The 24,808-nt window shown below is 44.7% G+C and overlaps 1 protein-coding gene across 5 annotated transcripts in view; it reads right to left on the bottom strand.

Moving 5' to 3' along the window:
- The window catches only part of SFSWAP (splicing factor SWAP), a 93,547-nt gene extending 69,141 nt beyond the window's left edge, over positions 1–24,406 (bottom strand). For 3 of the 5 annotated variants that reach the window (XM_050747684.1, XM_050747685.1, XM_050747686.1), the window contains exons 1-7: positions 24,033–24,405; positions 21,261–21,430; positions 20,552–20,683; positions 15,360–15,445; positions 8,957–9,182; positions 7,537–7,649; positions 6,150–6,285 (exon numbers count right to left, since the gene is read on the bottom strand). In XM_050747684.1, the coding sequence (XP_050603641.1) occupies positions 6,150–6,285; positions 7,537–7,649; positions 8,957–9,182; positions 15,360–15,445; positions 20,552–20,683; positions 21,261–21,430; positions 24,033–24,250 (1,081 nt within the window). In that variant the 5' untranslated portion in view covers positions 24,251–24,405. Of the gene's footprint in view, positions 1–6,149; positions 6,286–7,536; positions 7,650–8,956; positions 9,183–15,359; positions 15,446–20,551; positions 20,684–21,260; positions 21,431–21,838; positions 23,879–24,032 lie in introns of those variants that run through there. The other 2 variants (XM_050747688.1, XM_050747687.1) reach the window with 2 other exon arrangements.
- Between the last annotated feature and the right edge of the window lie 402 nt (positions 24,407–24,808).

Here is a 24,808-nt window from a genome sequence, read left to right as displayed (position 1 = left end):
GGCCCCTTGGATCGAGGTGTAGGGAGCACACTGGCCAGTAAGACAGTCCCAGCCTTTGCCTCAAGGACCTCCAGGTCCACAGGGCATTCACACATGCACAAGCACACATGACTGTGTAACTCAAAACCGTAACAGGCTCTACAACAGAAGTGTGGTAACACAACAATGGGCCCCAGCTTATAAGCGGGGAGTGCGGGGCAGGGTGGCTGCCTCTCTGACCTCCTAGTCACTCTCTGTTTGATCATAAGTCCTCTTCTCATTTCCCCTGCACATTCATTTTAAAGTCCTCTTGGGTTAGATCATGGCTAGCCAAGACACTCATTCTTGTCTTCGTAAGAACCCAAAGTCTGTAACTTTGCTATTCTAAGCTGTGGGGAAAAACAGGAATCCAGTGTGTGGGCCCTGTCCTATGTACGAGCCACACCCAGCCCAACATCAGCCTTCAAGTCCTCGAGGGCGGCAGGAGCCAGCGATGAACACGCTCTCTGTGCCAGGGGCCACCTGGCGTCCACCGTGGCAGAGGCTCTGAGCTTCCCCAGCCTCTGCTGCAGGTGTCACTGTCACCTGAGCTGTCGGGTCTCAGTGCCACATGGTGGGCACTCACCTAGGACAGGAGCAAAGTTCCCGAATGGTGGTGGCAAAGCCACGCACAGGGCGCTGAGCTGCTCCCATGTGTGTGTTTAGTGTCTTATTTGTATCTAGGAGGTAAGTCATCTGGAGACCATGCCCTGGAGGACGAAGCTGCAAGGGGAGTGGAGGGGCAGGTGCCAGGATCGAGGCCTGGGAGGGCTACTGCACTGTGGCAGGAAGACAAGCCCAAACACACATTCTGCACACCTCAGGGCCCACTCTTGCCTGTCCCCCTACCTCACCAAGCCTGTGACCCCAGGGCGAGGTCCTCTGTGCCCGTCATGAGGAGACTGTATGGACTCTGCTGTTTCCTTCTGGGCTGTCACAGACGCTGTGACGGGCCTCTTCCTCTCTTCAAGAATATGGCTGCGGTCTGTGAGCCCCCGAGAAACACAGTGAAGAAATCCCCCGAGAACACGGAGCCGTGCCCACCTCCAGCCTCGGCTCCACTGCTCAGAGGCGAGGAGAAAGCCCTGCTCCTGTGACCCTTTGAGCACTGGGGCAGTGCAGGAGGGGTCGCTGCCTGGATCTCAGGATGCATGCTGTGCTTTATGATCGTGAAATTTCCTCCCACAAACGACAAACTGCCGCTCCCTGCAAAGCTGGACTGAAAATCCTAAGACCCTCAATGTGAAAGGCACCTTATAGGCCTGCCAGTCCACCCCTGGCTCCACAGGTCAGGAATGGGAGGAGGAGATGGCAGAGACGCACACAAGAAAGTTCTCGCAGGGCAGGGTGAGGAGCTCCTGACGATATGCACCTTCCCAGTAAGTCCCAGGATGTTTCAAGTCTACGGCCAAAACGTCCTTTGTCTTGTCTTTGGTGTCCACAGTTGGCAGTGGTTTGAAACGTGGGTCACAGAGCTCTGCTTTCATCGTGGGGCATGAGTCTCTGCAGGCTTTAAACCACGCCTCCTCCCTCACACACAATTCCTCTGTTCTCGGGAAAAGTAACTGGGTGCTGTGGAAGCTGACGTGCTTGACGGACACTAGCCCCACCCCTTTCCAGACCCCACGGGGCCCCAGGTTTGCCCCAGCTGTGAGTCTCCCAAAATGTTATCAGTAATGTTAGTAATTTTCCAGATAGCTTTCTCTCCAGTATCCTACTATTTCCCCAAGTGCAAAGCCCACAGTTTAAGTCCTCTTCTGAAAATTACTTTAATGCCTCTGACGGTTGTGCCTTCTCTGTAGAAAGCTGGCTGTTTAAGAAACAAACCCATGCATGCCCAGAGCATGGAAAATCACACATTAGAGATACAGGAATAACAGGCTGTATACGAAACCCCGTGGGGCAGCACTTCTGTGAACGCACTGGGTACATCAGGGCGAGACGAGGAGCAAGCTGAGAGCAGCCAAAGGCAGCACAACCCGCAGACCTGCTTCTCAAGCTCTCCTGAGCAGGGCTGGGTGGGCCCAAGACAGAAAGGGGCCCCTCAAACCTTCCTCTGTGCTGGCTGAAGCAGGAATTTCAAAACAGCCCACCAACTTCATACACTGCATTCACAAAGCCCAACTTCATACACTGCATTCACAAAGGCTCGCCAGACACAGCCCGTGAGTAAGGTCTTTCCTTCAAGCAGCTCAGAGGCCTGAGAAGGAACTTCGGGAGATCTGTACAGGCCTGGGCTTGCCACAAACTCAGGTCAAGGCACAGGCTGCTCTTGTCCTCACTGTCACGGCGTTTCAAACACTACAGTTATTCTATGAACTTTGTATTTTACTTTGTTTCTTAAGTATAATGGCCACATGGCTGGGCGCAGTGGCTCAGCTTGTAATCCCAGCATTTTGGGAGGCTGAGGTGGGCGGATCACCTAAGGTCAGGAGTTTGAGACCAGCCTGGCCAACATGGTGAAACCCCGTCTCTACTAAAAATACAAAAATTAGCAGGGCGTAGTCACGAGCGCCTGTGATCCCAGCTACTTGGGAGACTGAGGCAGGAGACTTGCTTGAACCCAGGAGGTAGAGGTTGCAGCGAGCCGAGATTGCACCACCGCACTCCAGCCTGGGTGACAGAGTGAGACTCCCATCACAAAAAAAAAAAAAAAAAAAAAAAAAAGTAAAATAGCAATGCATACCCCAAAACATTAGGAAAATGAAAAAAGTATGCAGAGAAAAAAAATCAACCAAATGCCAATCTGAGAGGTAGCTCTGAGCCTCACAGTATTTTTTGCACAGCTCTCTTCAGTTTATTATTTTAAGCATAGTTGAGATCCCACGGCATTAATACTTTTGGAAACTAACTACATATAATGAATGTAAAAATATTATCTTGAACTTTAGCACAACGGAACTCAACCCAAAAACTATGACCAGTGTTCCCTCTATTTGAACTGCATTTGTAAATAAATGCTGTTACCAATGACTGATTACAAACCAATAACCACAGAGTAGTCAGTCCATGAATTACAGGTAGTTCCCTAATTATGACAAACCTGGGTAAAGCAATGACTGCTGTCTCCACCTGCAACTGCCAACAACCCGCCACACAGGACCCCAAATTCCGCAACAACTTCACTGAAAACCCAGGAAGGTGAAGACGAGGTCATGAGGGACTTCCACCCACGAAACTTCAACAGCACACAGAAGCGCGAGGCAGGCAGAACAAGATACTCAAAGGGTAGCAGAGGAAGACGGCGGGCAGGGAGGCGTGTGTGAGTCAGGCACCCTGGAACCTCTGCAGATTCTGCAGCAGCCGCACAGCCCGGGCTTGCATGGTGCTGGAGGACCCTACTACTGCCACACCACAGCCACTCATCCCATAAGGCTGAGCGCCTGAGTACAGGTTTATACTGATTTCTGCTGGGTTTTACAGTGATTTAGAGCCAAAGTTCTAGCTCTTGGCTCTTCTTGGAAACTGGATGAGGACACCTCCCCCACCTTCTGAGCCTCCAGATCCAAGATGGGTGGGACTGTGGTGGTGGCCTTGAGTGCTCATCGAGGAAGCTCTAGGCACTGTGCCAAGGGCTCTGACCCATATGGCTGATGCAGGAGCGTGTGTCTAAAACCCACATACCCTAACATCAGACACACATGCTTTCCCCAGCCTCCAGGCACCCAGCCGCCTTACTCTCACATGTGCGTGTCCACTGCTCTCGCTGTGTTGAGGGGAGATAATGTTTCAAAACAACTCTACTGTACTGAGGGGAGGAGAGGGCGCCCCCTGCTGGAGCACTTGCAGCTGGGAGGATGGGGTGGGGTGCCGTCAGCGCCCAGGGTGGTGGTAGTCAGGGGCCTGAACAGAGTAAGTTTGGGGTTCCTGCAGAGGCTGTCATGGTTCATCAGTGGTCTTGGGAGCCAACAGCAGGTGGGGAGAAACCAAGGTGTGTGGGCTCTGGTCGCCCTGCGGTGAACCCTTGGGAATGTGCCCAGCCTTCTGACCCAGACAGCTCACAATGCCGCCCCAGCATGCCTCGGTTCAGATCACGTTCCCACTAGACCAGGGGATGCTGTGTGTCACAGAACGGCCACTATCAGCCAGCTCCACCATCCTGCCTGGCCCTGCGGGGTCTGCACATAGCTGTTCTTCTACTAGTGATTAACACGGCAAATAATCAAGGTCAGCCTGCCCTGAATTTGTAGTCCTCTCCTCTGCAACAGCTTCAGGGATCTAGTGGACGTGCACAGACAATGCATGTGGCTCAAGCAAACTCAACGACAGGCTTGGAAAAAGGAAAGGAGGAAGCAGAGGGATAGTCCCTCAGTGGGCAGGCATCCCGGGCAGAGCATAGCACCCCATGATGCCAGGGCAGGAGCTTCACAGGCTGCCAAGTGGGGCTCAGGACTTAAAGGTGTGCGGCCGTCTATCCAAAAATCCATGCAGTGAAGCAGTGAGGACTGGGTGTTAGGAGAGATCTACAGAGCACCTCAGCTAGCTGGCTGCCTACACCATTCAACACGCACCTCTGTAGCAGTAGAGCTGATCTTTGATTTGAATATTCAATAAAATTTGATATGACTTGATTTAATCATTTAAAGACAATCTCAGCTTTAAAAGTTTTTTGGGGGGACACATGCAGAGAGTTCACTCAAATAACTAATTTTTTAAAGTCTAAAAACGTTTAGTATATGCCAGTGCTAAAAGGGAAGAGCGAAGAACACAGCTGTGATGTTTACAAAAGATTGTATCAAATAAAGAGGAGCTCATGTTTTAACAATTCATCTCTGGCTGAACTGAAGAATATAAGCTTTACAAATGGAGTCAGGGCACCAGATGTGCCTGGGAAGCAGATTCAGCAGGTGGTTCCTCGGCTCTGCTAAAGCTTCCTCATTCCATATTTAACCTCTGAATAAAACAATTACAAAAAGACCTGACGCTGGAACCAAGGCCAAACACTTTCAAATGATCTCCTGCATGGACCTTCAAGACTTACCTTCGATTAATACCATAAAATAATTGCAATCAGCAAGAAAAAGAAATGTAATTCCTTTACATATGCATATAATATGCTGCCTTACACTGTAAGGCTTTTTTTTGGAGACAGGGTACTGCTCTATCGCCCAGGCTGGAGTGCGGCAGTGCAATCACAGCTCCCTGCGGCCTTGACCTCCTGGGGCCAAGCCATCCTCTCACGTCAGCCTCCCAAGCAGATCAGACCACCATGCCCAGCTACTTTTTTTATCTGTTGTTGAGATGGGGTTTTAGTATGTTGTCCAGGCTGGTCTCAAACTCCTGTGCTTAAGTGATCCTCCCACCTCAGCCTCCCAAAGTGTTGGGATTATAGGCACCAGCCACCATGTCTGGCCTGCCGTGAGCCTTTTTAAAGAAGCAACTGTGTTAGACAACACTATGTGTCTCCCATTCTCCCTGTTCTTAACAGCATTTGACTTTGTTTAGGGCAGCAATATGTTTAACGGAGGCCCCACTGCCCAGCCTCTGCTGCAGGTGGGGAGACCACGCGACACCACGCTAGCCACTGAGAGGTAAGGGAAGCCACTAGGTATGGTTTGGGGGAAGATATTTAAAGAAGGGCAGAGCCAGGGCCAGGAGCAGCGACTTGCGCCTGTAATCCTAGCACTTTTGGAGGCCAAGGCAGGAGAATTGCTTAAGCCCAGGAGCTCGAGACCAGCCTGGGCAACACAGTGAGATCCCATCCCTATCAAAAAATCAAAATCAGCCCAGAGTTATAGTGCCTGTAGTCCCACCTAATAGGGAGAGTGAGGTGGGAAGATCGTTTGAGTCTGGGAGGTAAGGATGCAGTGAACCATGCTTGCATCCCTGCACTCCAGCCCGGGCAACAGAGTGAAACCCTGTCTCAAAAAAAAAAAAGAAAGAGGAGGGAGCCAACTACCTTTGCCAGTCCTTCCTGGAATGCAGAGCTAATGCTGGAACAGGGCAGCATCTTGCTGACACGGGGCCAAGCAAGGCCTCATGGCACTCTCCCTCGGGGCCCACGCTGGCTCTGGGCTGCCTGCTTCCAAACTTGCTACACTGAGGACAGAACACCTGGGGTTTAGAGCCCTGCAGCTGGCTCTGCCACAGGCAGCTGAACACAGGTCAGGATACACACAGTGAGTACTCACAGTCTGCCGTGTACTCCACCTGGGAGGGCTGCACAGGCACACCGTCTGCGTTGTGTGGGGTGGGAGTGGAGCTGTCAGCCTGCGCCTTACGAACAAGCGCTGCGAGGGGATGATCTGGGTCCACCACCTTCAAGGGCTGAAAACAGAGAAGACACAGCCTTAGCATTCAGTATTCTGAACCACACGGAACTCTTCTGCTACAAAACGCTCACCTCTAGGACACAGTGTACATGCCTCAGAAAAAACACACACACGCATGCACCCATGTAGGTCCTAACTAGTTGTGGCCAAATGCCCCAGCTGGCTGTCTCAGAGGAACTGAGTAAACACAGGGTTTCAATTTCCAAAATAACTATCAAGAAAAGGACAGATGAACAACTAAGTCCAGTTTGACACCAATTAAACCCCATGCAAAACTTCAAACTGTTTTTCCTTATAGGAGTTTCTGATTTTTAATCACCAACAGCTTTTCCAGTCCAATCAATCAGCAATCATTCCCACAAAAGGTCACCCACACTGCACAACTGCTGAAACTAGATGCTTAACTGCTGAAAACTAGACACTTAAATCTAGTAGACTCCAGTTTTTTCTGTCGCAAATGGCAGAGTGGTGTGAATTAACCACAAGATACTGCTGAGTGGTTTCTTCACACAGATGAGAGGAGAATTAGAAGTGGAAACATTTATTTAAAAACAATCTATGATGGTAACAGAGGACTTGAAGATGCATACATTCTAATCACCTACAAAATCTAATCCTATGATGAAATCACAACTAAACAATTTTCTTTTTTTCTTTTTGAGACACAGTCTCACTCCGTCTCCCAGATTTGAGTGCAGTAGTGTGATCTTGGCTCATTGCAACCTCCACCTCCCAGGTTCAAGCAATTCTCATGCCTCAGCCTCCTGAGTAGCTGGAATTACAAGTGCACCCACCATGCCTGGCTAATTTTCGTATTTTTAGTAGCGATGGGGTTTCGCCATGCTGGCCAGGCTGGTCTTGAACTCCTGACCTCAGGTCATCCACCTGCCTCAGCCTCCCAAATTGCTGGGATTACATGTGTGAGCCACCGCACCCGGACAACAGAACAATTTCCAAGTCTTAACCAACACTCTACTTATTCTAAGTATCTCAGAGAGTAAAACTCTAATGAAATGATAAAATTATCATGAGCAAATGCTCATGAATTTTATAAGATAGATAGGTAAGAAACCAAAGAAGCAGATGCTTTGTCACCCAGCTAAAAACAAAAATGCAAATACACCTCAATGATGATAAAATAAGATACAACTGTAACACACAAGAATGACATGCTTCAAATTTTCCAAAATTACGTTAGCAGTTTTGTGGTGGCATAAAAAATATAGTTCAACAATGAGATAAAAACCTTCATCAGCTCTTCAAGGCGGTTACACTTCTTGGAGGCAAAGAGAGAGGGATGCAAGTAATTCCCATCTTCTTCATCATCATCATCTTCATTGTCAGAGCTGACTCCTGATTCTGAAATCAAAATCACATTTCAAGATTTTGGTGTTTGGTGAGAAAAAAAGTACAAAAATTATGCAAAAACTTAGAAGCAGCCAAAGGTAGAGCTTCTTGGTTATCTGTCCAAAAAACACTATTAGTAATTTTTCCCTAGAGTCACCCATGTTGCTCAGACGAATGCCAGCTAGAAAAGACTGCAACCTTTGGCCATTTGGTGACTCCTGCCAACACTGAACACCAGCTGGTCTGGGGCTCTGTATGCTTTTTTCTTTCTTTTTTTTTCTTTTTTAAAAAAGGGCAAAAATTGTACTAATTTATGAAAAGTAAAATAACAAACAGAAATAAATAACTACAACAAACCTGAAGATGAGATCTGCATTAAGATTTACACAACTGATTTGAAACTTATTTTAGCTGAAGAGAACAAAATTCAGTGGAAGGGCCAGGCACAGTGGCTCACGCCTGTAATCCCAGCACTTTGGGAGGCTGAGGCGGACAGATCACCTGAGGTCAGGAGTTCGAGACCAGCCTGGCCAACATGGTGAAACCCTGTCTCCACTAAAAATACAAAAATTAGCTGGCCGTGGTGGCACGTGCCCACTATCCCAGCTACTCGGGAGGCTGAGGCATGAGAATTGCTTGAACCCAGGAGGCAGAGGTTGTAGTGAGCAAAGATCGCGCTCATGCCACTGCACTCCAACCTGGGCAAGAGTGAGACTCTGTCTCTAATTTAAAAAAAAAAAAAAATTCAATGGAAGATATGTGTGTGTGTGTGTATATATATATACACACATATATGAACAGACTTGTCAAAATACCATCTTTATTCAAAATATAGCTAACTGGCTTTTGCAGTAAGAACTCTAAAAGAGAAACACTGTTATAAAAATAATAGCTTAAAATAGATAATCCAAGTAAAATTTTCACTTTTGTGGCCATGTATAGAGCTATACAGCCCTGAACACTAAGGTACATGAATAATCCAAGAGAGGGTATAACTGTTTTCTCTCTGAAACGTTAAGTGGGTAAAATGAGGGCAAAAATTTCCCACCCAGATGATTATGTTCTGATAGCATCAATATTTAATTATATTTCATTTATCTATAAAATATTAACCAAGGATTTAATAAAGGTGCACCAGCAGGGGTAATGATCACGCCTTAGCTGCAGGATTTCAGACACATTCTAGAAATTCAAGTCTGGCTTTCAACCATGCATCTGTAAGAATGTACGTCTTCAAACTTTTCCCAGAACCACCCCCTGCCTGCCACCCCCACAACACAGGCCCAAAGTCTGGATGGAACAGATGCAGTGGGACCTACTTTTTTTCTCGTCACTTTTGTTTTCTGCCAGGATGGTGTAGCGTCCCTCTTTCATGGCTTTCTGGATGAACTTATAGTAGGGGTTGAGGTAGTGGTCGAAGCGCAGGAAGTCGAACTGGGAATTCCGGGCCTGCTTGGCCTTCAGCATGATCTCAAACTGCGCTCCCTGCCTGCACACGAAGCTGGCCGTGCGCTCGATGATGGCGTGCATTTTAGCAGTTGGTGGCTACGGGAAAACACACATATTCACATTACCCATCTGTGCTCTTGTCCACCGGCCACATGATTTCATTAAAACAAAGAAATGACTCTAGCTTTACTGTCAATTTTAAGAGATACGAGACTTGAAGCTGGAAGAGCCAAGGCTGTTCAGACTCCTCATCTCCAAATCTCGTCAGGATTTTGCAGGGGAGAAAACTCGCGAGCTGAGGCAGGCCACTCCACGGTGGTACAGACCCATGGGAGGCAACCTCTTTTTGCACCAAGTCAACATTTTTCTATATATCAAGGGTCTTTAAGTTTGGTTCTATGATGGAATTCAGGGGGTTTGTGAATCCTTTGTGTATGCAAATTTTACATACGAACATTTTTCTAGGGAGAGGATACACATCCCATGGCTCTCAGTAATCAGAATCACCGCTCTTTCCTTTTTCTTAGCGGGGACTCGTTCTCACAGCTTGGAGGCTCCCTCTTAAAAAACAGCCCTCTCGACACCCAACAAAAGCCACAAGAGCACATACACCATGTCTTGTCTTCTGCTCCTGACCCCTTCTCCTCAGCCTCTGCACAGTTCCTGGCTCACTGCCATTCCCACTTAGAAGCAGTATCCCAAGCTGAAGACCACCTAGGTGTTGTCTGGCCAGAGCAGACGGGACACTCCAGACACTCCAGGTGAGTTTCTTCCCAGCATCAAAGCCCTCCCTCATCCTTTCATGTGCTGCTAAGGAGTCACTTCGACGACCCTCACGCTCTTAGCATTTCCTGCCCCCAAAAGGATCTTGTTAGACTAAAGGCTGAAAGCCACACGTCTAAAATACTTTTCATATCAACAAAGAGATTAACGCTAGGAAATTACTTGCAAATAAAACTGGCAATTATTCTCATTAAAAATGGATGGTTAAGAATTCAGGGCTTCATCCTTCATAAAATATAAATGGCTTAGTTCTCTAATTTAATTTTTGAACTAATAACATCCTTCACACTTAAAAAGGATAAATGTCTACAATTAAAGTTATTCATTAATCCCCAAATAATTTAAATTCCATGTTAAAGGCCCATTGTGTGCATATGGATCATGACTTGGATTTTCAGTAGCCTTGGTTATTGATTGTTAAAACAAAATATTCCATAAACACATCAATAATTAATGATCACTTCATAACAACCACCCTTAAAGGAAAATATGATGTTCCCAGTTGAGGCTTTCTTTATTGACCAAATCAACTTGTTGATCTAAAATTTCTTAAAAGTCGGCCTATTTGTTATATAATATTACTACTACCATGGTTAAAAAGCAACGTGTAGGTTTTTACAAAAAAACAAAACATCTTATGAACATATTTCAAGGTTGGCTACCAACCCTGAATGAGATTAAAAAGTACCTGGTTTGGAAAAAGCCATTCTTTACTTTCTTTAATTATGCAGACTTTAGGTAAATCATTTTCCATTTAAGAATATCATGATCATTCCTACTACACAATGAGATTTAAAAAATACAGTCAACATATAAATATGCATGTTACAATGGCCTGAGAAAAGGAAACTGTTTTTCGAATTTAAATCCAGTGGGGAAGGCTTCTGTTTAAGGAAGCTGACAGAGCTCCGGAAAGGGTCTAACACGTCCTCTCCCCCTCCCTGGAAATTCCATTAATGTGAATTTAAACTCCAGGGGAGGCATGGGAAACGGGAGACAGGTATCTACGGGTCAGAAAACCCACACAAATGTATGGTTTCCTAAGAGCTTTGGAAAAAGGTTGAGCTCAGACCCATCGGGGAACCAGGAAGGAGGTGGCATGACATGAAGACAGGGAAATTAGCAAGGAACCCCAGGGGCAGCAGGGCCAGCCCTCTCCTCACAGGATTAGGGGAGAAAAAAAATCAAATACCTGCTTTGCCCAGAGCCCTAAATAAGTATCAGATTGAGCCAAAATTCAAAGGCAAAAATACAAATACAGAAGTACGGCCAGGCCCGGTGGCTCACACCTGTAATCCCAGCACTTTGGGAGGCCGAGACGGGTGGATCATGAGGTCAGGAGATGGAGACCATCCTGGCTAACATGGTGAAACCCTGTCTCTACTAAAAACACAAAAAATTAGCCAGGCGTGGTGGCGGTGCCTGTAGTCCCAGCTACTCGGGAGGCTGAGGCAGGAGAATGGCATGAACCCGGGAGGTGGAGCTTGCAGTGAGCCGAGATTGCGCCACTGCCCTGCAGCCTGGGCAACACAGCAAGACTCCATCTCAAAACAAAAACAAAAACAAAACAAAAAACAAAAACAAATACAGAAGTACTAGCAGTAAATATAGGAAAATATTTTCAAACTCTTGCGAGTGGGAAAAGTCTTCCAACATAAGCTTTAAAATTCTGAAGCCATAAGGAATAGAGGAACATGTATCACTCTACACCTAAGTTCTGCACAGAGTCGCACAATCACTTACAAGACAGAGCGTGGGGAGAAAACAGCTGGAGGACACACTGGGGACCAAGAGTTACTGCTCATCAGACGTCAAGAGTCCTTACGAATCCGAGCAAAAGGCCAATCACTCCACAGCAGTTCAAGAATGAATCAACATTTTTCCCTCCCCACCCACCTTCCGTGACAATATAGTACCTAAATTATGATGAAATCACACTCTAATCTGCACAGATTTGATAAAGCTTAACTTCAGTGGTTCAGCGCTCTGCAGTCGGTCCCTTGGCTAGAACCCCAGGCCTTACTCTAACATATCTAACTTAGGGCAGTTACTCTTAACTTTCTAAACCTTAACATCTGGAAACAACTGTATCTGCTTCATAGAGTTATTTTTGTATTTTTATTTTTTTGAGACAGGATCTGGCTCTGTTGTCTAGGCTGGAGTGCAGCAGTACCATATCAGCTCACTATAACCTCCACCTCCAGGGCTCAAACCATCTTCCCACCTCGGCCTCCTGAGTAGCTGGGACTACAGGCATGTACCACCATGCCTGACTAATTTTTTTTATTTTTTGTAGAGGCGGAGTTTCACCATGTTGCCCAGACTGGCCTTGAACTCCTGGGCTCAAGCGATTCTCCCACTTTAGCCTCCCAAAGTGCTGGGATCACAGACATGAGCCACTGCACCCGGCCTGTAGAGTTACTTTGAGTATTCACTGAGAGATACGCCTAAAGAAGCACTTAGTACAGTGTCTGGTACACAGTAAGTGCTCCATAAAGGCTGGTTCTATGTTATTATTCATTAATGGAGTAAACGTTGCACATAACAGCAACTATCAAATCCTTCCCTGCTTTTCTTCTGTCCATAACATGTGTTGGAGCAAGCACATTTCCCTTGGAACCATGCCCTAACAGGTCTGGGACTACAGGCATGCGCCACCACACTGGCCTGTTATTTTTACTTGTTTATAGAGACGGGATCTCACTATGTTGCCCAGGCTAGTCTCGAACTCCTGGCCTCAAGTGATCCTCCCATCTTAGCCTCCCAAAGGGCTGGGATTACAGGTATGAGCCACTGTTCCCAGCCTGGGGTGCTGTAATTTCTAACTACTTCTTACTCTTCATCCAAAAGCCTCAAGGATCCTGTCATCATTAGGTTCTAAACCAAGTTAGTTCAAAAACCAAGAACCTCCTAAAGTACCTGCTGTTTTTCCCAATCACTCCAACCTCGTCATTGAGTCAAACCATGTCCTGCCCCTGAGGCAGCAATAGTCTACTTAACCACAATTCAACAATCCTGAGGCCTAGTCACCAAAACACCTTATAATTCAGACACTTCTGTTTTCTACATTTTCTCCACTAACATGGACACCACAGTGTATAATTTACACAATGAATTACCGCCAAAAAATCATAATAATTATGAGAATGAAATACTGACACTACCACAAAGTAAATGAAAGACGCAAATGAGAGACTCAATCAAGCCCTCAGTTTCCACACAGTCAAAACAACATTCAAGAGACCTTTTATAATATTAGAAGAAACTCTAATGATAAGATAGCAAGTTGCTACACACTAAGACTTACTTTGTTCTCCAATGAGTGACAAGTATGTTTGATCTGGCAGACTACCAAGAGCTTAGTGATGCTTAGTTTGGCTGAGAACACAAAGCTATTAAATATTTTAATAGGAATTAAGGCAACAAAATTCTATTGTACCTCTATATTTAAATTTGAATAAAATTTAAAAAATCTTTAACACTAAAAACAAAATTCCATATAGTCAACTTCACATAAACTTTTTAGCATTAAATATTAGATGCAGCACTTAGCATTTAATAAAAATGGAGTAACTGATTTTTAAAGCTTCATGTTAATGTGTCATGCATAATAAACATATTTCAGAACAAACAGAAATACGACATATACTAATACATGGAAAATATATTAATACAAGTCTCAGGATATCAAATCTTTGGGTAATTTTAGCTTTAACTATAGCAAAATCATCAATACTAGAAATGGAGAAACAAACAGATGTAGTAATATAGTTTGGATCTGTGTCCCCACCCAAATCTCCTGTTGAATTGTCATCCCCAATGTCGGAGGTGGGGCCTGGTGGGAGATGAATGGATCATGGGGTGGATCCTTCATGAGTAGTTTCGCACCATCTCCTCAGTGCTGCTCCCGTGATAGACAGTGAATGAGCTGTTGTGAGATCTGGTCATTTGAAAGCATGTAGCACCTCCCTGTCTCCTTCCTGCTCTGGACATGCTAAGACATGCCTGCTCCCTCCTCACCTTCCGCCATGAGTTAAAGCTTCCTGAGGCCTCCCCAGAAGCAGATGCTGCCTGGCTTCCTGTACGGTCTGCAGAACCGTGAGCCAATTAACCCTCTTCTTTATAAATTACCCAGTCTCAGGTATTTTTTTATAGCCATGCGAGAAATTACTACCAATACAAGTAGTAATTACACTAGGCAAAATCCAAAAAGTTATTTTACCCATATTTGCAAGAATAAAAGAGAGAGAGAGGATATGTAAATGAATAAGGGAAGAGAAGGAAAGTGTTGGAGGCACGAATTAAAAGGGCTATTTTTATATTGCCCTTCATCACATAATGAAGGGTAAGAACCATCAAATTCACGCTGAACTCAATGAGACTGGCAGCAAGTGATCGCAGTGGGAGGTGAGAGATGCTCTTTCTGTGCTGAGCTTTCCCGGCATCTACTGTGCAGGTGATTCAGGATGTGGGACACAAAAAGAATCGAGAATGCCTGCGTCTATGCCACTTGCAGTCCAGTTACAAAAATGTCCAAGAAAAAACTTCCTGCTAGGCACAAACACTTAAGATTCCTTCCCAAGTATACACACGCAGCAGAAAGATTTTCAACTTCCCTAGTAAACATATAAAAACCCCATAAAGCACGGTGACTGAAGATGGCATCATAGTTAAGACCACGGTTCCCAGTTGCCATTTAATAGCCAAATTCTTGACGTTCCTAAGTCTCAGTTTCTTCATCGGCACAAGAGGGAGAGTAAACAGCAGCTCACTTAGAGGACTGTTAGCATTAAATAAGATTAATATGCAAAAAGCAGCTTAGCACGTGACTAGAATGTGGAACTCCCTCAATGAACATTCAGAAAAAAAGGAAAAATCCTGGTTTGGGCTTTAACACCTGTTATAACTTAATTTAATGTGACATAACTGAAATAGCAGGAAAGGTCAATGCTGAACAGACAGTAACCAGCTGCAAAGCCCTCAGATGAGGAAAACCAGGGTAGAATTCCCCTTCATCAGTGGAAGGGCGGCCTGGGCCTGGAGATGCCACAGGGACCTAATCACAACACAGAAAACTGCCAAGAAAATGTAACGTGAAGTGCCCCCAAAAATCACACTTTAAAAAGCCAGAACAAAGCAACGTTACTGAAATCAACGCTGTCCTGAGCAAGAGTGCTTTTGCATCTATGTGTGGTTAACAGCCCACTCGCCACTGATTCTGACTTGGGGATTCAACTATATGGCCGCTGAAACACACCCAAGTCCTCAAGTCCCTAATGCTCCAGTCTAGTTCAAATTTTGCTATAAGTCTTCCCTTTTTCTTTGAGGAAAATAAGTAGGGTGTGATCTTTTTACCCATTAACTCACAAACCATTTTAAAGCATTACATGCCTAAAAAGCAGCTGTAATCATCATTGAGCTTTCCCACAAGCAGGACTGAATCATGATAAATCATAATGACGACAACTAGTGCTCATGAAGGACACATACCAGCTCCACGTCAGATGGGACGCTCAATCCTAAGGGGGCAACGAAGGGCTCTTCATTTTCCTCTAAATTTTCAGCCTCATTTTTTTCTGCATAAAAAGAAAATTTAAAAATTCAGAACAATGCAGGGAGGAAGGCACCTGCAGCAAGACGGAAGCATGTGACTGGCTGTTCCTGCTTCTTTACCTTCTGTTTTACTTCTAGAAGCCAGTTTCAGCTTTCTCTTCTACCTACAACGCAAGTGAAACTCACTTTACAAAATTCCCAATGAGGCGGGGCGGGGGGTGGCAGGGGCGGTTGCGGCAGGGAGGTGTGGTGCAGCAGAAGGAGTGTGTCTAGGGTCAGACTGCACGGCATTCCCTTGGTATACACAGGGTTCTAGGACCCCTGCGGACACCAAAATCCACATGTGCGCGAATTCCGCTTTTGGTCCATTTGAACCCACATATACAAAGAAGCTGACCCTCCACATATGCGGGTCTCACATCCCTCAATCTGATCCCTGTATGGCTGAAAAAAATCCTCATATAAGCGGACCTATGCAGTTCAAACCTGTGTTGTTCAAGGGTAACTGTAGTTAAACTCCTGCCCTGCCACTTGTTAGCCCCAGGATTCTGCTGTTCTCTGTTTTGTCACAGGCTGTGAAGTCATCGCATCTACTCCCAGGGCCAAGTGGGGCTCAGGTGAGATAGCCCACCTGAACATCTCTACCATAATCTTCCGCACTTAGCAGATGCTCAGTCCATGTTCCTTTTCCCCTCCGCATCTCTTTCAGGTATGTAGGTAAGTATTTCATTGGTATCGCTAAGATTTTTCTCCAACTATTTCTGTGGATTCCTGACAGCATGACACAACACAAGGTAATCAATTCCTAGATAAATGATTTTCATCTTTGAATTGTAAACTACTTGGGTATAACTGTCAAGATTCCTCCACCCAAGCAAATTACCTCTTTCACAAATAATCAATTATTTTTCCATTTCTGTTTATTCATTAACCATTCACTTAACAAGTATTTGCCTACTACGTGGTAGACAAGGTACTACACATTATCTTTCTGTATTCTAAGGTACCTAAGTACATCTCAATAACTCAGATGATTACCAGTTTAAAAAGACACACTGAAATGTACAAAAATACCACAGCAAACTTTAAAAAGCTAACTTTTTTAAGGATTTCAATGATCTATTGAGGTTCTTATTTAAAAACAGATGACATTAAAGAAGCAAACCTTAAATCTTCATGAAAATAAATGTTTCTTTCATACACAGTAAAGGCTCTTGAAGCAATCAATAATTTGCAAAGATCTCCTGTCAAGCCTCATTCTGTGAAACCAAGGAGGAATTTTAAGCAGGTTTCCTGGTATATAAAAACTTGGGTGTTCTAGTCTGATCAGATACAAGTTGATTACAATCCCTATTAAGTTACAGTTATTTAACACTGTCCCATCCATTTCTGTTTGAGTCCCCTGTTCTTTCAAAAATCAGAGACAAAGCTGGGTGCAGTGGCTTACACCTGTAATCCCAGCACTCTGGGAGGCCGAGACAGGTAGATCACCTGAGGTCAGGAGTTCAAAACCAGGCTGGCCAACATGGTGAAACCCTGTCTCTACTAAAAATACAAAAAATTAGCCCGGCATGGTGGCACACACCTGTAATCCCAGCTACTTGGGAGGCTGAGGCAGGAGAACTGCTTGAACCCAGGAGGCAGAGGTTGCAGTGAGCTGAGACTGTACCACTGCACTCCAGCCTAGGCCACAGAGTGAGACTCTGTCTCAAAATTCAATCAATCGATCAATCAATCAATCAGAGATGAATGAGAGGGCAGAGATTTACTACTGCTTTTTAAAAAGCTCTCTGTAATTAGTAATCCTGTCATTCAGCTTCAGTAACCAAACGACACAGTAAGATTAGAAAATACCAGAAACACTGGTCTGCAGCGATTTTCTATTGGTAAAATGCCAAGCAGCAGATGTTTCCTCTTTCTCAAAATCTCTTTGGGAATGAGGCAGGAGTGTGTGTTTAAAAATGCAACTTTTTATATTCCAAGGTAGACTGCCTTAAAAAAAATAAGTAAGGCTGGGCACGATGGCTCATGCCTGTAATCCCAGAACTTGGGGAGGCCGAGACAGGTGGATCACTTGAGGTCAGGAGTTTGAGACCAGTCTGGCCAACATGGTGAAACCCTGTCTCTACTAAAAATAGAAAACTTAGCCAGGTGTGGTGGCAGGCGCCAGCAATTCCAGCTATTCAGGAGGCTAAGGCATAAGAATTGCTTGAACTCAGGAGGCAGAGGTTGCAGTGAGCTGAGATCGCACCACTGCACTCCAGCCTGGGTGACAGAGCGAGACTCTGACTCAAAAAAATAAAATAAAATAAAATAAATTTAAAAATACAACTTTTACTATATTTTCCTAAAATGGAAAAAACGATTAAAACATTGTCTAGGCAAAAAGCCTTTCCTTAATGTTAAGTTATTCACAAAAATAAAGGCATTTTAATTGAAATAGCCTTTTGGGATGGATGGGTTAAATAGATTTGTTCTATTCTTATATATACCTTTATTTACAAAAAAAACCCAGCTTTAGTAGCATAAAATAAAAACCAACCATTGCAATAAAAACTCAGATTTAAATAAATTCAAATAATCTTTTGTTTAAAAAATAGATATATAGCAGTGAGGGCCTGTCCCCGCCCCATTATTCCCCTAAAAAAGAGGAAAAAAATGGATATAGAATAATGATGAAAAATTATGAACATCTAAAGGATAGAAACTTGACTGAAAATAGTAAAGATGGCAGAGATGGAGGCACCATCAACTGCTTTTGGCTAGTATCACAAAGCTTTAAAATACTAACAAACAATACAATAGAGTAATTTTGAAAATCAAGACATAGGTAGACATATTGACGGCTCAGGAAAAAAAAATTATTTTAACAGAATGTGACACTCAATGTGGCTGTTAGTGGTATTGGATTCTATCACAATATGCACGTGTACGTGTGTGTGTGTGTGTGTGTGTTAGGTGTTTCACTTATATTAATGCAAGTTAAACATAAAACGTCAAGCTCTAAGTTTTATGTGGGCCCAATTTCCATTAAGGAAATTAATCAGCATATAAGGTAATGTTCTGAGAACATGATTACAGAAAGAAAAGAAGTAACACTGTAAAATACTAAAGAGAATTTTATCTTAAGGGGAAAGCAAACTAATACTCAGAAGATAAACTAAGTCATGCTGAAGTTCTCAAAATTCAGTAATTGTAACAAACTGAACACCATTTAGCCCAATAATTACACTAAGACAACGGTCCACCAGCGAGAACCGGGGCTGACAAACTCTATAAAATGCCAGACAGTATCAATAAATATTTTTGGTTTTGTGGGCCATATGGTCTGTTTCATTTCTTCAACTCTGCTGTTGAAGTGCGAAAGTGGCAACAGACAATATGTAAACAAATGAGCACTGCTGTGTTCCAATAAAACTCTGTTATTTTCTTTCCAATATTTTAGATCTGTGGTTGGTTGAATCCACAGATGTGGACCCGATAAGCTGACTGTATTTCAACTCTTTATTTGTGAAGTGGTTATAGTATCTATTCTTTCCTTCTGATAAAAACACCACAGATAGAAAGTCGAACTCATGTGTGTCGCTTAGAGATAAGACAACAAAATCACAACTATCCAGAACCCTAGGAAGGAGAGCTTATGCTGGATAAATAAATGGGTGTTTACTTTTTAGACCTGATAGAACATTTCCAGTGCATTGTAACTTCTGAGGGATGGGTAGGTTTGAAAGTTAATGCAAAAAGTCTTAAGTACCTTAACTAGCCTTTAACTCGGTATAATTACAATTACACTTGAAAGTTTCTCTAAAAGCTCATAAAATAGAGCTGTGCAACAGTAATTCTTGTGCCCACGAAGTAAGGAGCAGGACTAAAGGCAGGGCAAAAGGAAAGCCTGTGTGCGTTTGCCCCACATTCTATCATTCCATTAGGACCGCAGCCCTTGGAGAGTGCCGACGGGTAGAACCCTGGTGCAGTCACAGCATGGAGTGGCAGACATCATTTTGCTTTAATACTAAAATGCTGTAATTGCTTCACACTTGTTAAAAGATGTGTTACTTCGCTGGACGTGGTGGCTCACGCCTGTAATCCCAGTGCTTTGGAGGCAAAGGCAGTAGGATCACTTGAGCTCAGGAGTTTGAGACTAGCTTGGGCAACACAGTGAGACCCCATCTCTTTTTAAAAATTTTTGTGTATTTTATAATAAAAAAATTTAAAAAGATAACAAAAAAGTGTTACTGAAGGAGAAACCAATGAAGTTCCGAATAACAGATTAAATTAGCTCTAAAACTGAATCTCCATTTGATGTAATTCCACTTTACTAAACGTTTGAGTCAGTTTCTAAGTTAATGTTCTCCTTCTTTTTAAACAGAACATCCTGAATATAGTGATCCGTCTTTAATGTGTCAGGTTCATGTTACCATTATTGGTAACTAATGACTGACCATGATGCAGTGCTGTGGTAGTGGAGCTCTCAACGCTTACTGAAGTGATTAAGGATATTTGTGTCTACACCACATGAGCCCAGGTTTTTCAGCAGCACTATTTTTTATATCCAAAGTTTTCCATGTTAATCCAGAAAAGCATAAATTCCAAATCTTTAATTTAAAGTACTGTGATAAGCATATGCCCTAGGTGGCACCAAGGCTACCGGAGAGCTGTGTTGTTTTCTGGGGAGTAGTAACTCACTCACTGTGTCCTTCCACTGGGCATGTGTCACTGTCTCAGTTGTGCAGGGATATGGAGAAGCAGATTGGTGAGAGGGCGGTGAGGTTAATGTATCCCAGCTCACACCTATTCTTTCACTGCCTCAAGAATGAATCCCTGAGGATATTAATGAACACGTTAACAATCTAGAAACAAATAATCTGGAGTGAGTAATTCTGTTACCCGAATCAATGAGAAATAAATGATCCAATGCATTCACTTTCCACCTCCACTAATCATTCCTGTTCTAGTTTTTAACTTTGTTTTACCAAAAGCAGGAATACCACTCACTCCCATTTTCCCCTGTGGTCACAGTGGTGTTATCATGAGTGCCACAGATGTGTTCTGCAGACTTGACCATGGCGCATGCAGCCTGTGTGTACACATGTAGCCCCACACCAGCAGTCCAGGCAGTTCCCGCTCACCTCTCTGTTTGGAAGGCTCCTCCTCCTCCGTCGGCTCTGACGGGTCATAATAGTCGCTACCGTAAGTGAACCCCACGGCATTGTAGCTCCCATCCTCTGCTAGTGCTTCACTCAATCGCTTGTATTCTTCCTCTTGAATAAAAATGAGAATTTTATCAACAAAAATAGAAAATTACTGAGAAAAACTTTTATTTCTAAAGTTGTAGCTATCAGTAAAGCATACAACATACTTTTTTCAACCTCCTTTTGAGGTAAAATATTTTTTAAAATTCACACTTTATATCTATCAATATGTACTTTTGTCAGTACATGTTTACCCACAGACAGCTGAATACACGTCTTTTGTGGAAAATTTCTTCCTGCTGAGAAAATCTTGGGATTAAGAACTGTATTAAAGATTGTTACGGCAAAGACAAGAACATCAATTTTATTTATACGATACTGTTAAAGAAGAACAGTTAAAGAGTTTGGTTTTTGTTTTTTTCAAATCCCAGTCTGCCCTCAAAAGCTGGGAAAATTCTTTGTGGCTCTATTTATAAACTATCCTGAGGTCCTCTCAGAACGCAAAGACTGCTGTTTTTCCAATCCACTGGGTACTGTCAAGATAATATCAGAAAGAGTGAGTATAAAAAATGAATGGGAGTAAATTTTTAAATACTTAAAAATTTTAAAAAGTTTGTTGCTGAAGTAAGTTTGTCTTGAGCAGTACCTTGCCTTGCCTCCTCCTCAAGCAAGTCCGTATGCAAGGCTAAATACCTCTCTTCATCACACAGGGCCTCTATTCGCGCCTCCTCTTCAGACAGCTGATAATCTCTGTTCCACGTGGAATACTCAGCATCGTACTCAGAAAGGTCATGCAGGTGACCACGTCCATCATATCTGTAATGTGAACAAACTGGTCAATAAAAGGAAATTAACGTCTAGACTGGCGTGTGTGTGTGTTTTTTATATATATATATACACACATACTTACCGATTAAAATAAATAAAAATATTAAAACAAGTATAAAAACTCTTCCCAGGTTTACATTTAATTTGGATAGTCATATCTCACCTACTTTTAAACTCAAGTTATCTTAACAAAGTCTAAATTCCTTTCCACAGTAAGATAACATTTATAACTAAAGGCAAACAATCCATTATTAGGAAAAATGGTATCCACTTCACTGGCAGTTCTTACCATTATGGTTTGGTCAACCATTCAATGCCACTTGCAAAAAATTATTATTTTTTTCTGAAAAGTTAAATATCATAGCTTACATTCACACAAACCAAATACATAAATACCTATCCGTAAGAACCAAACGGTCGAAATTTCCTCGCTTCTTTCTGCTAGTCCCGAACTCTCAGGAGAGATCTTCACCAAAGAAACTTGCGTCCATTGGAGGTAAAATCTTGGCTAGGCTCGCCCCCTAGCCACTTGGCTGAGGAAATAAGTGCTGGGTTATGTGATAGAGAGACACACATACATCGGAACAGTGACATATACATGCAGTTTAAGGAGGTTCACTGGCAACAGAGCAAAACTATTAGAAGATACGGTATCAATATTTCCTTCTGAACTTTATACCCGCAGGAAGTAACATACATGAAGACACTTCCATGTTTCTCTTCCATGGACCAATCAGTAATTTAGCCAAACAATGGGAGCACTTTCTGCTATGCTTTTAACATAAACGATCCAATGAGGATGCTGTCAACGTGTAAAACTGTCAGATAATAAATGAGTGAGTTAGTGAACTTTACTTAAAACACTCAGATTTAGGGTTTCAAAAACAAACAGAGAAACAAACAAAAGTCTGCTTATTTTTTAAATGCTGACTTTTGTAATGGGAACCAAAAATATTAATGTAGACCAAAAAAGACATTTACAAGAAAAAGGCCCAAAATTCCAGGGTAGTCAAGTTACTGCATTTTATTAAATTTCAAAATTAATTGGACTTTGATGTAAACCTCCTTAACTTACAAATGTAGATTATTATTAAAAATACTATACATGTACATGTGCGGCGTTTGCTCCCCACCAGTTTTGGAAGACCTAACTCAAATCATGTACAGAATGATAGGAAAACTGTACAAAGAGCTCAGACTTCATTGCTTACCAAACTTTAATGATAAATATCACAAGTGACACTTTGGAAAAGCAAGCCTGATAACTCAGGTGACACATTCAATATAAACCATGGTGTGAAGGCACAGCAGGCTTGAGCGGAGCACGGAGCCATCAGATCCAGGCATGATCTGATTCCGCAGCCCTCCCTTCACCAGTTCTTGTTTTCTAGCTCTAATTCCAAGTGGAAACGTCAGGGATGGAAAAAGGCCTATTTGGTCATAAATGTGTCCATTCTGGCCAGCTCAGAAGTCATCCCTACGGTCATGATCCAGGGCTTTGAAGAATCCAGTTTTAATGGTCTCAAACGATGGGCTTTCTTCACGTGGAGAGACTATTCCACAGTTTAATGGTTGCTCATGGTTAGCTTTTCAGTCGGGGCCCCAGAAGTAGCCGAACAGGCAAAAAAGAAAAAATACCACCCCACAACAACCCCAAAACCCAGAGACGAGGGGAAGAGGGATTGAAAAAATGGGAAGAGGGGAGCAAACCACCTACATCATGTAACGTTATCCTTTTCAAATCAAACGCCTTTAGAAATCCCTAATCCCAGGCCCCCACTGCCCATAATGGCTAGACACCCTCGAGTGACGACCTAAAGCAGGTTTGATTTGAAAAGAAACAACACATCTATATCCCAGCTCCACCCTTCGGTTTTAAGAGACAGTGAAACCAGCCCTAAGAACACTATCTCTTCCAAGGGCAAGGCCAGGGTCCGCACGAAGTCAACTGGCCGCCAACTGACGGGCAACTTCGCTCACTACCTCAATCTGTCGAACTCGTCGGATTATCACCAGGAAGTCAAACGTCATGCCGTTAAAGTACCGGCGCTCCACTGAGGGCGCTGGGGTCGTAACAGGTTAAGGCTAACTCACAGGGTCCAAAACAGACTTCTAGCCACGGTCTCAGTGAGCGGCGGTTCGGAAGAATAAAGGCACGCCTCCCAGGCTACCCTCCCAGTACACCGAGCAGTGGGAGCGCGGCGAGTAGAAAAGCAGCGCGCGACCCCATGGCATCGCCGGGCGGCAGGCCCAGGTGTCAGAAGCAGACCCTGGGCACTGGCAGCTTTCACCGCGCGGAATCGCCAACTGCAGCCCAGCGACAGGGTGAGGGGTCAAGGGGGCTGCGGGACCAAAGACGATCCCTCCGGAGACGGACGCCGCACGCAATTCCAGCCAGTGCCTTAGGGCAGGTTTCACCGTCCCCCTCCCCACCAGAACACCAGCAGGAGGTGGGGACAGGGGAGGGGGTGTCCCCCACATCCCCGCTGGCTCCAGAAAACCCTCTGCAGTCCTTGCAGTCAAGTCAACATCAGACGAGATCAAGCGGGTGAGGGAAGGGGAGGATCGACGGGTGGGGGGAGGAACCGACCTGTCGATGAGGATCTTGTGGTCCCCCATCCAGGGGATGAGGTGCTGTCCCTGTTCCTGAGCCAGGGCCCGCTCGTCGTCCCGGAACAGCTTGCAGGCATAGCCGAAAACCAAGAGCTCCACTCGGCTGCCCCCACCGCCGGCACCGCCTGGCCCGGCCTCCTCCTTCGCGCCACTTTTCCTCTCGGGTTTGGCGCGGCCCCCGCCCGCGCCGTACATGACAGCGTCCCCGGCGTCCAGGCTGGTCCTCTTCTGTGCCGCGCGACGTCCCTGATACCTCCACTTGGCCTACCCCTTCAGTCAAATGCCCCGCATCCCGGACCCAACCTCAACACCGCCGCCATAGCGGGCCACAAAATGGTGGAGGGGCAGCTTCCGGCAGGAGGGCCCGCATTTCCGGCGAGCGGACAGGCAGATTCGTCATGGCTCAAAGCTCTTTTAGCCGCTAGGAAATATTTTGGCGTTAATTTTCGCATTCAGATGCGCCGCCACAATAGGTGCTGCTGTATTCAGTGCAAAGTGCAATTTTAATGTTCGTTTTATCGGGCAGCCGTCAGGTGAGTGACGAAAGCGCGGCGTGGGATCGCGCGCCGGCTTCCGCTGCGGCCAGTCTGGCGGCGACGGAGTCGGAGGGAGGGGCCTTGCGCGCTCTAGGCCTTGGGCGAGTCCTTGTGGGTGGCCCTGCAGCGGGTGTGGAGGCCTCGGGTCCACCCCGGGCCGCCGCGCCCCTCTCCGTGTCCGGGTCGCTGGGGCCATGCGTGCTCTGCCCAGGGCGGC

The sequence above is a fragment of the Macaca thibetana genome, chromosome 11 (genome assembly GCF_024542745.1).
Source record: "Macaca thibetana thibetana isolate TM-01 chromosome 11, ASM2454274v1, whole genome shotgun sequence".
NCBI classification, from domain to species: Eukaryota; Metazoa; Chordata; class Mammalia; order Primates; family Cercopithecidae; genus Macaca; species Macaca thibetana.
The sequence above is the reverse complement of the archived record's forward strand: the minus strand, read 5'-3'. Positions and strand labels throughout refer to the sequence as shown.